The 16,190-nt window shown below is 41.6% G+C and overlaps 3 protein-coding genes across 5 annotated transcripts in view; 2 read left to right on the forward strand and 1 right to left on the reverse strand.

The window, feature by feature from the left end:
- Positions 1–349: 349 nt before the first annotated feature.
- Positions 350–1,037, reverse strand: SMIM27 (small integral membrane protein 27). Its single transcript, XM_061425092.1, has 2 exons — positions 886–1,037; positions 350–560 (listed from the first exon to the last, which is right to left on the reverse strand). The coding sequence occupies exons 1-2, from the start codon at positions 928–930 to the stop codon at positions 438–440; spliced, it is 168 nt and encodes a 55-aa protein (XP_061281076.1). The 5' UTR covers positions 931–1,037; the 3' UTR covers positions 350–437.
- TOPORS (TOP1 binding arginine/serine rich protein, E3 ubiquitin ligase) lies at positions 560–11,642 on the forward strand. 2 transcript variants are annotated; one of them, XM_061425084.1, is made up of 3 exons: positions 560–931; positions 2,585–2,779; positions 8,107–11,642. In XM_061425084.1, exons 1-3 carry the CDS (start codon positions 929–931, stop codon positions 11,020–11,022), a joined length of 3,114 nt encoding a protein of 1,037 aa, XP_061281068.1. In that variant the 5' UTR covers positions 560–928; the 3' UTR covers positions 11,023–11,642. The 2 variants fall into 2 exon arrangements, with proteins under 2 accessions (XP_061281068.1, XP_061281067.1); XM_061425083.1 differs by lacking the exon at positions 560–931 and adding an exon at positions 1,138–1,284.
- RIGI (RNA sensor RIG-I) overlaps positions 2,690–16,190 on the forward strand; it is an 80,923-nt gene continuing 67,422 nt past the window's right edge. For both annotated transcript variants that reach the window (XM_061425085.1, XM_061425086.1), the window contains exon 1: positions 2,690–2,779. The gene's annotated coding sequence lies outside the window, so the exon portion shown is untranslated. The remainder of the gene's footprint in view (positions 2,780–16,190) is intronic.

The following is a 16,190-nucleotide window of genomic DNA, read 5'->3' on the forward strand; positions in this document are numbered from 1 at the left end:
TTAGAAACTCTAGAGCAAAAGACTGTCAGATTTACTTTGCTTTGTTATCCTTCCCCGTGTTCTTTTCCTTCAACTCTTTTTGAACTGCAGCTCGCCAGGCTCCTCTGTCCCTGGAATTCTCCAGGCAAGTATATTGGACCGAGTTGCCGTTTCCTGCTCCAGGGGATCCTCCCCACCAAAGGATGGAACTGGTGTCTCATGCATTAGCAGACAGATTCTTTACAACTGCATCACCTAAGATCCTTGTGCTTTGTTATATGAAAACCTAAAAAAGACAAACCTCTTGGTATATGAAAAATCGAGAATTAATGGTTACTATAACGGACGGTATACAAAAGTGAATTTGGAATCATTGTATTAAAGATTTTACTTCAAATCGAGACATGTACCAGACAGAGGTAAAGAACTGTATATGCATGAAGTCAAATCCAGAGGAATTACACATTTTCGTTCATCCCGAAGATTTTGTCTGGGTATTCCTTGCTTAGTTGTCGTCGTGCAGCTACAGTTGATGCATAGATGACGTATCCCCAGGAGAGCAATACGACCGCGAGGAGCAACTAGGAAATGCAAGAGTAGGCGTAAAAACAACCTGTGAGTGGCACGTCCTCCCGGCCCCCATCAGGTTGCCGTGCACGTTGCTAAGGTGGGGATTTTAGTGACAAACTCGAATACATGTAGTTCCGGAAGCGAGTTCACCCAGTAGCCCTTACGTAAGAAGCGGAAGACCGTGTCCTCCAGGAAGAGGCGGAGTCGAGGTTAGGGAGTGAAAGGCTTAATTCAAGAATGGATTTTAGAGTTTCTGGGCGCTGAAGATATAGGGGATCTTCCACCCGCGGGCCTCGAGCGTAGAGCCCGTGGAGGCCCGCCGAGCCCAGGACCTACCGCGGAATAAATCCGGTCTAGGGTGCGGCGACTCACTGGCTTCATGGTAAGGCGGTGGCGGTGGTCCGCGAGCACGGGCGGAAGCCGCAGGCCCTACAGTAACCTCCGGGGCGGTGGCTGCCGGGCGGCGGCAGCCATCTTTCAGCCGGGCGCGAGCGCCCGCCCACTCGCCTCCACGCGCGTTTCCCATCAGCCTGGCCGGCCTCTTCCGCCCGGAGTTGGGGGCGGGGGGGGGGGGGGGGCGGTGTCACGTGTCCGGGGGCCTATCCCGCCTTTAGGGGAGGAAGTGAGAGAAACGAGAAAATAACGTTGGAAATGGGTTTATTTTGCCGCTGTGAGGGAGAGGCTTGACTCGTCAACCGGTCTTTCAGTTGTAGAGCAGTATTAATGCGAGATAAGGTACCGTCATGTGCATTTAAAAGTTTATTTGGAAAAATAATCCACGGTTTAAGTATTACGCCGACGTCTAGCACTGAAAGAATGTTTCTAACCGGATCTGTTACCACGGTATAGGTAGTTCGTGTATTCACCTTTTAGAGTACAACCTGCTTTTGTATAACTGATGAGTAGTTGTGGGACTCCCAGTTACTGGAGCTTTTCTTAAAAGTTTTTGAGAATGCAGTGGCTTGATATCAGCTACTTTTAAGAAGAAATAACGTGGCACGAATTACCCGGCATAATGTAGCTGCCAATTAGCAAGTGCTCATCGAGCATTTGTATGCTTAGAACTGTAGCACGATCAAATACCAAGCCAAAGGATGGGGTTTGGCACGCGGGCCCTTGTACCAAGTTCAGCTCTAGAATGTTCGGGATGCTTATATTTGAAGTGAAGAATGGGACAACGGGGCCGCGTTAGGCTCCAGACGTTTTGTTTCTGTAATCTCAGCTATCACCTAAACAGGGTTTTAATGCATATTTCGGAGAGCGGGTAAGGAAAAGACGTTATCTGTTTCGGGAAGATTTCAATTCCCACTGATTTTACGTCAGATGATAGTTCATCCGGACTGGAGTTGATCTCTCAAGATTGATTTGGGATTCCATTGGAATCCTGGTGGTGGTTCTTAACTTTTCAGCCCAAGTCCATTTCCTTCCGGATAACTTGGTTCCTTTATCGAACACCAGAGATAGTTTGAGGAACTTCTCGCAGAATTTGGCAAGGTTTAAATGAGACCACAACCCTTGTGGCTCGGCTGGTAAAGAATCCGCCTGCAATGCGGGAGACCTGGGTTCGATCCTTGGGTTGGGAAGATCCGCTGGAGAAGGGGAAGGCTGCCCACTCCAGTATTCTGGCCTGAGGAATTCCCTGGACTGTATAGTCCATGGGGTCTCGCAGAGTCGGACACGACTGAGTGACTTTAACTTTCAAATGAGACCAAGATAGTTATTGTGTCTTCCGGGTAAGTTAGAAGCGAACTTTAAGATAGTTTGTAATCCCCTGGTATTTATTCGAGTTGACGGTACGTTAGCGATTTCGTCCTCAGGGGGTCACGTCGCTCTGCTTCCGGGAGCGGAGGCAAGTGGGGGAAGGGCTGGGCTCAGGCCGAGAGCGCTAAGGCCCGCCCTCAGCGCCGGCGTCCTGTACCGCGCATGCGTCACGCGGGCGGGTGCTGTGTTTTGACGCGCTGGGGGCCGGGAAGTGGGTTTTGGTTTCTGCCCCCGCCCCCTGTCTGCCATTGGTGATGGGCGCTTTACGTCACAGGGGTCGCAGCAACCGCCGGGGTCTCCGCTGTCTCGCGAGGAGGGTGAAGCGCCCCGGCCTACTCCCGCTCCGGAGGGCCGGCGGAGAAGTCGTAGAGTTCGCCTTCGTGGATCCTGCCGTCACCGACCCAGCCTTCTGGGCCGCCGCGAACTGGCCACGAGCGCTCCAGTCCGGCCTGCGCCGGCATCCTCTGAGGTGAGTGAGGTCGGGAACAATGGGGCGCGGGGGTCGGCAGGGGGCCGGGAGAGCAGGAGCTCCAGCCTGCAGCGAGGCCCAAGGGCGAGAGAGCTGCGGTCCGGGCCTGAGGCGCCGCGGTCAGCCGGCGGGCCAGGCTCCGGGCGAGCGGCTTCTGCGGAGCACCTGTGGATCCGTGCCGGTGGGCGGGGGAGGGCTGCTTTCCGAGAGGCGCTCCCGAAAGCGCGAGCCCAGCCGCGTACTGGAAGGCGCTTGGTCTCTGGGTGGGGGGGTTGGTGGGGGGAACCTGACACAAAGCACGAAACGTTCGAGTCTTGAGTCGTGGCATCGCTGCTGCCAGAGTTGTGACCTTGGATGGCCCCCTAATCTCTGAGCATGTCTGTAAAATGGGAGTAACAGTGTTGGAGTTCGTTGTGATTATGTAATGCACGGGGTGCCTACCTTAGATCCTGGCATGTGGCAGTTCTCAACCAAAGGAAGCGACTATCCCTGTAACTCTTGTAGTTGTCTGTTACACCCCTTGAGCCTGTGACTTCATCCGTCGACTCAGTGCGTCTCTCTTCACGGGCTACTTTGTTAGACTGGAAGGGGGCAGTACTGAGAGGAGGCAAATAGTGCTTTGCGAGGAAAAGTGAATAGAATTTTTGGTAGGTAATTTTGAAGTTAATTGAAGATAAATGCAGAAAGAGTTACCGAAGATTTAAGTTAATAACGGTGAGAGTTGGGGGTTTTGTTTGCTTTTAGTCTCTGGCTTTGAAAGCTATACAGTCAGCCAAAGCAGTCATGCTTACCTGGAAAGAGCGGCTTTAGAGGGTAATGGTTCCCAAGCAGTTCCTTTTATTGCTGGAACTGAAATTAAATTTCATTGGGTCTGGTCAGTGTTTAAATTTTTTAGGGTCTGGTTAATTGATCGTTTAAATTCTGTTTGATTTCTTGGTATTGATTAGATTGCAGTGCAGAGAGGGACACGGTTTCTTTAAGGTCACAAGAGATAAGGGCCCAGATTGTTTATAATAGTTGGGACTGTTTAGTTGATCCACCTGTGAACCCTTTTTAACCATTTTTCTTAGATATAATAAATACGATAATGATACAAATATGAGGATCATTCGCTTGTCATCCTCCTGGGCATTTATAATCAGTTATGGGTGATGGAAATTACAGAAATTAATTTTATCTTCACATAACATGAGATAACTATTAAATTCTTACTCCCCACCAAGCACTATGCCAAGGGTTTATGTGGAATCTCTCTCTTCACACAACCACTTTTCAGGTGGATACTGTTACTTAACACATTTTAGAATTGAGAAAAATGTAAGGTTTTGAGAAATTGACTTTTCTGCAGATCACACCCCTAATAAGTGTTTTGATTCTCAGCCCTGACTTTGCGTTAGAATTAACATCACTCCATGAAAACATCACTCTGTCAAATTTTTTAAATGTGAGGTGTTTTTAAATGTCCAGTCTAAGGTCTAATTTAGATTTCCAGCCTCCCGACTCTTTTTATCAGCCTCCACCTGTCACCCCTCCCCTCAATTCTGAAGATGATACATTTTATTAGAATTTGGGAGGCAGTTAAGGGGAAGGGTTCAGAAGAATTGATTAATCTTCTCTTCATGGGGAAATTAATTTGAAGTCCTAATTCCTAGAGTACTAGGATAGAGAAACTTTTCTCATAGGGTGCTTCTAGAATCTGAAGCACTAAATCTGTCATCAGGTCTGCCTTTGCTGCCTAACCCAGAATTCTTCCAGCAAAACAAATCTTTTTTTTTTTTTTTTTAAATATATATTTGTTTGGCTGTGCTGGATCTTAGTTGCATTTGGGATATAGTTGGCTGGTTTGGTATTGAACCCAGGCCCCTTACTCATTGGGAGCGCAGAGTCTTAGCCCCTGGACCACCAGAGAAGTCCCCCAGACCTTCAAATCTGTCACCTTGCTGTCTCTGTTTTATGCCTTAATTTGTATTTTTGAAACAGCTTTGTTGAGATATAATTTGTATTTCATCTATAAAGTTCACTTCTTTAAAATTTATAATACAGTGGTTTTTAATGTGTTTATGGAGTATATTTCTGCAGTTATAATTGAACATTTTCATCATCCTAGAAAGAAACCTTGATAATCCCTACCCAGGCTTCCCCTACACACACCCAGCAATCACTAGTCTGCTGTTGCTGCTGCTAAGTCGCTTCAGTCGAGTCCGACTCTGTGCGACCCCATAGACGGTAGTCCACCAAGGCTCCACCGTCCCTGAGATTCTCCAGGCAAGAACACTGGAGTGTGTTGCCATTTCCTTCTCCAGTGCGTGAAAGTGAAAGTGCCCAGTCCTGTCTGAATCTTAGTGACCCCATGGACTGCAGCCCACCAGGCTCCTCCGTCCATGGGATTTTCCAGGCAAGAGTACTGGAGTGGGGTGCCATTGCCTTCTCCGAATCACTAGTCTAATTTCTATCAGTTCTCCTGTTCTGTACATTTCATATAAAATAGCATATAATGTGATATTTTGTGATTGATAATGAAAAGATTTGTCCATGTTGCAGCATACATCAGAACTTTGTTCCTTTTTATTGTCAAATATTCCATTACATGGATATACCACATTGTATGGGTATACCACAGGTAGAGGCAGCCTCCACCTGCCAGCACTACCACCCTCCCTTCCACCCCCAATTCTAAATATGATAAATTTTAGAATTCATCTGTTGATGAGCATTTGACACTTTTTAGCTATTAAAACACTTTTTAGCTTCCCAAGTGGCATTAGTGGTAAATGTTGGAGATTTAAGGGACGTGGGTTCTTTCCCTGGGTCAGGAAGATCCCCTGGAGGAGGGCACAGCAACCCACTCCAGTATTCTTGCTTGGAGAATCCCATGGATAGAGGAACCTGGCAGGCTACAGTCCCTTGGGTCACAGAGAGTCAGACAGAACTTAAGCAACTTAGCAACAACGGCTATTCTTTTAAAAGTTTTTGTGTGGGCATGTGGTTTTGTTTCTTTTGGATAAATAGATGTGGATTGCTGGGTCATGTGGTAATTCTACTTTATTTGAATTAGCACATATTTTTAGTATTTAGTGGTGATTTCAAAAGAGTAAATCCCTTATGATTTACATTCATTGCCATTGTATGATGTTTCTCATGAATACCATTCTTTATAGCTAAAGAAACTCCTGTGTGGAAATATGAAACAGAACTAAGAATTTTTTCTTTTTACCTACTATACATTAATGTTACTCATCATTCTTTATACACTTGTGCTGAAAGGAGGACTAGAATTCCATCTTAAAAAATTTATAATTAGTGAAATTTTGTTTTATTTGAACTTGAAATTATCTAGTAATTCTCTTTAATAAATTCATTCTGGGTTATAAATCTTTGTGTGACCTGGAAATGTTTAGTAAACACCAAAATTCTGTATTCCAGAAAAACAAATTAAGGTAAACTGTATTACCTAGAAATTCTCCAGTCGTTTTAAAAGTCTAGTGATTTCTTAAATAAAGAGGCAAACTAAAGTCCAGAGTTAATGTGGATTTCTACAGTTGACAGTTAGTTTTTGGTGAAACTTGGTCATTAGTCCAGATCTGATGCCCTCTCCACTGTTTTCCCTAATGCCCACAGAGTCTCTTAACAGTTTTTATTTTTAAAAGATTTTCCCCCCTGAGTCGGAGAATTTAAAAATATGAGAAGTAGGGGGAAATGCTGAGAAATTTATGTCATATTGTTTTCAGAGTTTAAATACATTTGCAAAAATGCAGCTAGTATTAATATATTTATAATTCTCTTCTAGTTAAGAACAGTGGTAATTTTTGCATCCCACTGTAGAAGACAGAGGACTGGAGGTATTTGGACCCCCTTGAAGAAACTTGTTCAGCATTAATTGACTTCCTATTAAGATACAGCTCTGAGAAAGCTAAGATGCACTAGATGAGCAAGTTAATTTGAAGTCTGTGGTGAAATACTTACATTCTGCAATCACAGATTTTTGTTGTGGGTTTTATTTGTATTTTGTTAGAGCTAGATATGGCCAGTGAGTCTCTTGTTTAGAAAATTAGTTTTATTATTTGACTAGATAGCAGTTGACTGGTCATGAGACTTCCTGTGATAGAGGAGGTGGAGAAAGATGGATAATAGGCCCAGGAAAACATAGAAGAAGAAACCAACATTTAATATTTATAAAATGATTAGGATAGAAAGCAACTAAACAGGGAACAAGGCCCAGATGTAATGCAACTAGGTTTCAGCTCTTGAAAATTCATTTAGTAAGTTATGGGCCAATGTAAACTGATAAATTTCAAGAAAACAACGAATTTTTAAGATTCTAGTGATCCTAGTGAGAATAGATAAGGTGAGGAGGCTGAAAGCATGATTTCAAGATACTTTGTGAGTGACTAGATTAAACAGGAAGGCGAAGAAAAGCTTCTTAGGGATATTGGAAGGAGTCAGTGATGAACTGAATAGTAACAATAATAAGAGTAACTAGTTAACATTTACTTAGCACTTGCTGTAAGCCAGGGACTGGCCTTGAATGCTTTTACAATTATTACATTTAATAATCTTCACTAATATCCTTTTTTGTGTTTGAAAGAATCATCCACAGAACTGTTTGAAATAGGGGAACTTTATGGTATACAAATTTTCTCACTAAAGCTATTTTTAAAGGTACATACATAATACCACAAACAAAACAAGTAGTCCATATTGTTTGGGGTGTATGTATGAAAGATATAAAACCATACATAGAAATAACTGAGAATTGTGATATTTTGGGTTTTTGTTTTCTGGAGAAGGATGGGCTTGGGGGAGGGGCACATAAAGGGACGGTTTAAAAAATCTCAAATAACCATGAGAAAATGTAAGTCGCTAAATCTGAGTGGTGGATATTTGGCTACTTGGTATATTTTCTTTTGCACTTTTTTGTATATATCAAATTTTCCTCAAATTATCTTTTAAAAAGGAATGATGCATAGTATAGAATATTTGAGAGCTTACTATGTACCAGGCACTTTTTCTAAGACCTTTTCCTTTTTTTAAACAGCTTCACAAATCCTGTGAGGTAGGTTCTAGTATTAGTGCTCATCAGATGAAATTGAAGTATAAGGATAATAACTAGTCTATAATCACACTGGTAGTGTGGAACCAGGATATGAACCAGGAAATCTGACTTTAGAGCTTGTGCTTTAAGTACTATATTACTATGCTACGCTGTCCCTTTATGTTACAGACATGTACTACTTTTCACTGAAGTATGTTTCAGTCATTTGCATTTTTTTCAGATTTAGTCATTTCACTTTTATCAGGTTACTGATGTATTTTTTTCCCTTTTACAGATAATGGCATCAGCCGCTAAGGAATTTAAAATGGACAACTTTTCACCTAAAGCTGGCACTAGCAAATTGCAACAGACAGTACCAGCTGATGCATCTCCCGATTCTAAGTGTCCTATATGCTTGGATAGATTTGATAATGTGTCTTACTTAGATCGCTGTTTACATAAGTTCTGTTTTCGCTGTGTACAGGAGTGGTCAAAAAACAAAGCTGAATGCCCACTGTGTAAGCAGCCCTTTGATTCTATTTTTCATTCTGTGAGGGCAGAAGATGACTTCAAGGAATATGTCCTAAGACCTTCGTACAATGGCTCTTTTGCTACTCCTGAGGTCCGACGATTCCGCTATCGCACAACTATGACAAGGGAACGAAGTGCTTCTGTTCATTCACCTAGTAGTACCGTGAATAGAAGAACAACAACTCCACCAGACAGTGGAGTATTATTTGAAGGGTTAAGCATTTCAGCAAGACATAGAGATGGTGAAATTCCTCCATTTATGAGACAGATTTCAATAAGAAGGCCAACTACTACAGATGAGAGATCTTTGCGGAAAATTCAAGAACAGGATATCATTAATTTTAGGCGAACTCTCTATCGTGCTGGTGCTCGAGTTAGAAATATTGAAGATGGTGGTCGCTACAGGGACATTTCAGCTGAATTTTTCCGTAGAAATCCAGCTTGCCTTCACAGATTAGTCCCCTGGTTAAAACGTGAACTGACAGTTCTCTTTGGAGCTCACGGATCTTTAGTAAATATCGTCCAGCACATCATCATGAGTAATGTTACTCGCTATGACTTGGAGAGTCAGGCATTTGTGTCTGATTTGAGGCCATTTTTGCTTAATCGGACTGAGCATTTTATACATGAATTTATCAGTTTTGCTCGCTCTCCATTTAATATGGCAGCCTTTGATCAGCATGCTAATTATGATTGCCCTGCTCCTTCATATGAAGAAGGTAGCCATTCTGATTCTTCAGTCATAACAATATCTCCCGATGAAACTGAGACCCAAGAGCTGGATGTTAATGTAGCCACTGTTAGTCAAGCACCATGGGATGATGAGACTCCAGGACCTTCTTACTCAAGCTCAGAGCAGGTGCATGCTGCCATGTCTTCCCTTTTAAATACTTCTGACAGTTCAGATGAAGAACTTGTAACAGCAAGAGCTACATCTCAGATACAAGGAGTACAGACCAATGAGGACCTAAATAATGACAGTGATTCTTCTTCAGATAACTGTGTCATTGTTGGATTTGTTAAACCACTAGCTGAGAGGACCCCAGAACTTGTTGAACTGTCCTCTGATTCTGAGGTAGAGTTAGGTTCTTATGAGAAAATGGAGACCATGAAGACACAAGAACAAGAGCAGTCTTACAGTTCTGGTGATAGTGATGTTAGTAGATGTTCGTCTCCCCACTCTGTCGTTGGAAAAGATGAACAAATAAATAAAGGTCGTTGTGATTCTGGTACAAAAATCAACTCAAAGAAGGAAGAGAAACGATCTATATCATTGTCCTCTCTCAGAGACCTGAGCTCATCCCTCAGAGGAGACAGAGTATATTCGCCATATACCCGCAGACACAGAAAGAGGGGAAGATCGAGAAGTTCAGATTCATATTCCCAGAGTAGAAGTGGGCATGATCAGAAGAATCGTAGAAAGCATCATGGGAAGAAAAGAATGAAAGGCAAGCGATCCAGAAGCAGGGAGAGTAGTAGACCTAGAGGTAGAAGAGATAAAAAGAGATCAAGAACCAGAGATAGCAGTTGGTCAAGAAGAAGCCAAACTCTGTCTCTAAGTAGTGAAAGCTCTAGCAGATCAAGATCTCGTAGCAGTGATCGTGGTAAAAGAAGATCACGGAGCAGAAATCGAGATCGTTACTACTTGAGAAATAATTATGGCAGCAGATATAAGTGGGAATATACTTACTATAGTAGAAATAAGGACAGGGATGGCTACGAGTCATCTTACAGGAGAAGGACTCTGTCCAGAGCTCACTATTCCAGACAATCATCAAGTCCAGAACTTAGAATTCAGTCCTTTTCTGAAAGAACAAATGCTCGGAAGAAAAACAATCACAGTGAAAGGAAGTACTACTACTATGAAAGGCATAGATCAAGGAGCCTATCTAGTAGTAGATCCAAGACTGCATCTACAGGGCCTGACCGGGTGAGAAATGAAAAGCCTGGTGGGAAACGAAAATACAAAACACGGCATTTGGAGGGTACTAATGATGTTGCTCAACCATGTCATGAATTTGCTTCTAAAGTAAAGGAAGGTCATTATTCAAAATCTTCATCAAAATTGGATGGAGGCTACAAAAATGAGAGTGATAGCTTTTCAGATAGCCGGTCATCAGACAGAGAGACAAAGCACAAGAGGAGAAAAAGGAGGACCCGCAGCCTGAGTGTAGAGATAGTTTATGAAGGGAAAGCTACCGATACAACCAGACACCATAAAAAGAAAAAGAAGAAACATAAGAGGAAGCATAAGAGACACCATGGTGATAATGCTTCACATTCCCCAGTTGTGATTACCATTGACAGTGACAGTGATAAAGACTGTGAAGTAAAGGAGGATATAGAATGTGACCCTAGTGGTCCTCAAGGCCCTCTCCAAAGTGAAGTTTTGGCTCCGTTTGAATCTAAAGATGTAGTTACAATAGAAGATGAATTTGGTGTCCTGAGCAAGGAGTGTGATATTACCATACTTAATAACAACTTGAATAATGCCAATAAAACTGTGGATAATATATCACCCCAGGCAGCTTCAATTGGACAAACTCTTGATGTAAGAGAAGAGAGCACTCTGGCCTCTGATTTGGAGAACCATCCCAGTACTGTCGCTTTTCAGACTGAGCCATCAAGGACATCATCATTAATGTCAGTGTCTCTTGGTAGAGACCATGATGTGTCTTAAAACTGCCAAAGCATCTCTTTGAGAATTCTGATGGTATAAAAAGAAGAAAAAAGATCAGTGTCATCTATTGCAGTCTGTTTAGAGATGACACTTGGTGAAAACTCTTCCCCCTTAAAAATATTTTGTGATTTTTTTTTTTTGGTGTTAAAAATTTGTAAAAATCATTATTTGTTCAAAAAGTATGTATGTTCCACCCTCAGAGATATGCACTTTTAAGTGAAGAAAATGATATTGCTAGCAGTTTATTTAAAACTTGGGATCCTTTTTAAATAAAAAATAAAAATTTTAGAAGTTATTTCGTAAAGCCATATGGTATTGACATATTTTTAAAGTAGCCAATGAGTATTTTTTGAATTTCTTTTTGAGAGTTATTCTGGAAATGTGTTATAAGCTAGAAGAATCCCTTTGGACAGTCTTTATTTTTCTTCTTAAAAATTTGTATGATTCAAAACCATTTCTTCAGGTTAAATTGAGGCATTTTAATCCGCACAGCTTATCTTGACATCTGCCAAAAGAAAAATTTAAATATTTCCTTTATATACTTGTTTATCTGGACTGCCAGTAAAGCAAATGTGTATTCAACAAAAGAAAAAAAATAAAACAGTAACACTTAAAAACAATCCATAAATTTTTTTATGCAGTATTTTTTTAAAATCATTTTAGTGGAGCTAAAATCTTGTAAATAGTTAAGGCTATCCTTGTGTTATAAATACTGAATTTCACAGTTTTAATGTGAACTGCATTTAACCTCAAACAGTTTTAATGATTATTTTAGTTTTTTAATCTGATTATGAAGAGTATCTTTCTTGTTTTCTGTCTTGAGCAAAGTGCAGTTACAGCTTACTAAAAACAAAACCCTTCTCTGACTTCTTTTACTTAAATAGTTCTTTTATACAAAAGAGGGCTGTGTTTGTGTTCTTCTGTTTCAGAGGTGATAAAAACTGCTCGATATTGGTAGCCTGATTGATGTAGGATTGATTGCCAATGAACAGTGGAACTTGGATTAGGTCTAAATTTAGGTGTCACTTTGGCTGCAGTGTTCGTTCATTGTTCAACAGAAATTAGAATGCCTGCTGTGTGGCACGTTCTGTTTTAGGTTTTTAGAGATTCGGTGACAGAACAAAGCAGGTATGTTCCCTGTCCTCATGGGACATTTATGTATGTGTATTTATGAATATTACAGACTATAAGTTCTCTCGAGAGTATAATTTTCTGTAAGAGCGTACAGTGGGGGCCTAATCTTAGGTGGAAGTAATGGTTGAGACAAGTAGCTATTAAGCAGGAGCAGAGTTGTTAGTAAAGGAGATGTACAGAAATCCAGGGGTGAAAAGGAGTCTGGTATATTCCGGGAACTAAAGGCAGGTTTCGTTAAGGGACAAGACTGTGGGACCAAGCTTTGTAGTCTGTGTTTAGCCTACGGGCAGTAGGAAACTGGTTTAAAGTGACGAAAATCTAAAGTTGATATTGACAATTTTGGTAAGCTCAGACATTGAGAAGTTGTGGGATGATTATAGTTGATCAAGAAATATACTTTGAAATTATGAAATGACTAGTGTTTCTGAAGTATGTAAGAGTGCGGAAAAATGTAAGAGTGCTGTTTTATTGCACATTCTGCTTTTGCATAGTATTTTAATGAAAAAGCTCAAAGCACTAGTGAAAAGCCATCTTCATACATGGCTCCATTACATCATTCTAGGTGTTCCAGCCCCAAATTTCCAAGTCTTTGATTCTTTTTTCTCCTTCAGCCTTCTCATCCAATCAGTAAATCCTGGTTATTAGATATTTTTCTAATATTTCTAATGTGTCTGTACCATCATCCAGTCTAGACAGCCATGATCTCTTCACTTGTGCTACCATAATGGGTCTGCCTGCATCCACTATTTGCCTCCATCGTTTCTTGATATAGCTTTCAAAAGACCTTTACAAACATTTTTTATCCTTTCATTCTACTTAAAATCCTTCAGTAGCTTCCTGTTATTCTTAGGATATTTATTAAAAGGAAACAAAAGTCCAAAATAATATGAATTACAAACACCTGCTTAATTAGAGACTCTAGTCCATCTTCAGCTTTTCTCTCACTTCATTTGTGCCTGGGCCTCACTGACATGCTTTGGGTCTGTGTTCATGGTGCTCCCCACTAATTCACAGCCTTCATGCATAGCATTTTTCTTCTACTGGAAACTAAACCCTGTAGCTAAACTAGGTTAGTGTTAATGTGCCCTTCCACTCCATTCCTGTCAATCATTTGCTCTTAAACAACCCTGGATTCCTTTAGAGCATGCATCACTGGTTGCAATTGGTTACTAATGTCCTCTTTCTCACCGCTTCCCTTGTGGCTCAGCTCGTAAAGAATCCACCTGCAGTGCAGGAGACCTGGGTTCGATACCTGGGTTGGGAAAATCCCTGGAGAAGGGAAAGGCTACCCATTCCAGTATTCTGGCTTGGAGAATTCCACGGACTGTATAGTCCATGGGGTTGCTGAGAGTCAGACACGACTGAGTGACTTTGACTTTTTTTCTCTCTCACCAGTCTGAAAGTTCTTTGGCAACTCTGTGTGTTCTGCTGTATTCCTTCTCTTTCACATAAGATACGCTTAAAACCCTTACTGGGTGGAGGTATAGGTGCTAGAGGTTTTAAAAATTGCCTGAGACCTGCTTTCATGAAGCTACATAATAAACTTTCAACCAAACATTACATTCACTCAGCTTATTCATCCAAATCTATTGTCAACGAGTCATTTTCTTTTACCTCAGGATTTTAGTTTTTGTGACTTATTTGTGTAAAGGAAATGCAAGCATTTGTGCTTGTACTTATCCTCTGATAAACAGGAAAACTTAACTGCTTCTTAGTCTAAATAGTTAAATTCAGCCTTAGCTCTTGGGGAAGGTAATCCAAGGGCTTTCCTAACCCATCTAGTCTGTAATAACAAAGGGTGGTGTGTACAAAGGGGCGAGGGTTTATACAAGGCCATTTGATGGCCTCTGCTTATTGGGAATTATTCTTCCATCATGGAGAATAATTTCAGTCCCCTCTAGCATAGGCTGTGGACACTTGAGCTAGCTGGTAATGTGTCTGTGAACTTGGAAAGTTTTTTTCAGAAGGTGCTTTTGGGTGCTGGAAACCACCACCACCCATTGTCCCTACCAGTGATGTCAGGGGATGAGAAATGGGAAGGGGTTCTTCACAGAAAACAGATTTCATCAGTATTCAGAGCGTGGATCCATTTCTAACATTAAGCTAAATAGACGTTTGTACTACTGAAATGGTGACTGACTAATTACTATGATAATACAGAGACCAGAATTTGTATAGGTCTGTCTGGTGATTGGTGCCTTTAGGAAAACCCACTTGGGCATCTGAATCATAATCATTATGTAACCTACCCTCAAATGGTTCAGAAAAAAAATATAGTTGGAGAGGAATAACGATAAATTGTGGCAAAATTTAAAAATTGGTGAACGAGGGTAAAATACAGGAATTCTCTGTACCTTTTTTTTTGGTAATTTTTATATAAGGATGAAGTAATTTCAAAACAAAAGTGCCTCCAGGCCTTCAGGGTTGCCTGCATATGAGAATATATTAGTTACCAGCCTTGAATATTTTCCAAAAGGGGGCAAAATTGATAAAGGAAATTAACTATTAAAGCCATTTTCTCTTCAGGAAAATAGAACTCATTAGACCGTTTATAAGGCTAGACCTGTTGAGGATGAGGGTCTTGCCTGAGATACACAGTTAACTACTCTTGGTTCTGTGCTCAGAAGCAAGCTTGTGAGGGTATAAAACCAAAGGAGAGTTTGCTTAATTTTTAAAATTTTGAATGGGAGGGAGACAAGATTTTGGGGAAGGAGCTCCTAGAAGGAAATGGCAGCCCACTCCAGTATTCTTGGCTGGAAAATTCTATGGACACAGGAGCCTGGCAGTTTATAGTCCATGGGGTCGCAGAGGCAAGACACAACTGGGGACGTGCACACATACTCCTAGAATAGGAAGAGTTGAGAATAAAGGAGAGGGACAGCTGGCGAAGCAAAATGGAGAGGGGTGGTTGCAGAGCGGAGGTACATGAGCTAGCAGCAGCAGAAGGAAGTAAAAATGCACAGAGACATTGGTGGGTAGATGGTTATGATGAAGTAGTTCATTATCTAAAGCCTTTCTTCCCCCATGAAGTAGGAAGCAGTGCCATCCTCTGAGAAAGATGGATGGTCAATAGGATTGGGCTTCAGGAGAGGAGTGGAAAAATGCTTTTTAAGGGGTGTGAAGGGATTAGCCACAAATTGCTGGTGAATGTTGAGGCATGGTGATAATGGAATGTCTATGGGGCCCTGAAACTTGTGGTTTTGCTCTGGTAGCATTCAACAGTATGGAAATAGAAGCAGAAATTAAAGTTGGACATGGAGTATGCATTCAGTGTTTATACAGCAAATGAACAAATGGGTTTATCCACGGTTAAAGTATCGCTGAATGTAAGTAGCAAAAGAAAGGGTGGCCTAGGGGGCTGAGTGAGATAAGTGTAGTTAAATTTGTGTATTCTGGCATCTGGGCTGGGTAGGGAAGGAAGTGAAGCTATGAGATGACTGTTAGAGAATTGATTGTCAAGGGATTCGTTTTCCAGTGAGGTTCCAAGTATGTATGTGTGGGGTTATGCCTTTTTCAGAAGACTGAAAAATGTTTTAGAGAATGCCTAATTTCTAGCCATGATTTAAAGTAACCAACGTGACTCGAGGTGAAGGTGATTGGATTTGAGGACAGTGATCTGTGAGGCTATTGTCTACATGGAAGAACACTGGGTGATGCTGGGATATAACCGGATGGAGAAGAAAACGATATTAATTACATCTTGTCCTTTAAACTACACTCATTTCTGCTGCAGCAGCTGACTCCTGCACCGGAGGTAACCAAACCTTGGGAGATGATTAATTTCCTTATTTTGAGTTTTCAGTCAATAACTGAATCTTTTAGGTGTTGGGAAACAGTAAGTGGTATCAGATCACATCAGATCAGTCGCTCAGTCGTGTCCGACTCTTTGCGACCCCATGAATCGCAGCTCGCCAGGCCTCCCTGTCCATCACCAACTCCCAGAGTTTACTGAGACTCACGTCCATCGAGTTAGTGATGCCATCCAGCCATCTCATCCTCGGTCGTCCCCCTCTCCTCTTGACCCCAATCCCTCC

Source organism: Bos javanicus, chromosome 8 (genome assembly GCF_032452875.1).
Source record: "Bos javanicus breed banteng chromosome 8, ARS-OSU_banteng_1.0, whole genome shotgun sequence".
Lineage (NCBI taxonomy): Eukaryota > Metazoa > Chordata > Mammalia > Artiodactyla > Bovidae > Bos > Bos javanicus.

What these genes read in the sequence shown, in the direction of transcription:
- SMIM27 (XM_061425092.1), bottom strand. Translation starts at nt 930, where the DNA reads ATGAAGCCAGTGAGTCGCCGCACCCTAGACCGGATTTATTCCGCG. An exon ending in TAGACCGGATTTATTCCGCG is followed by an intron (nt 561 to 885) that starts GTAGGTCCTGGG and finishes TGCATTTCCTAG; the next exon opens with TTGCTCCTCGCGGTCGTATT.
- TOPORS (XM_061425083.1), top strand. An exon ending in CTGCGCCGGCATCCTCTGAG is followed by an intron (nt 2,780 to 8,106) that starts GTGAGTGAGGTC and finishes TCCCTTTTACAG; the next exon opens with ATAATGGCATCAGCCGCTAA.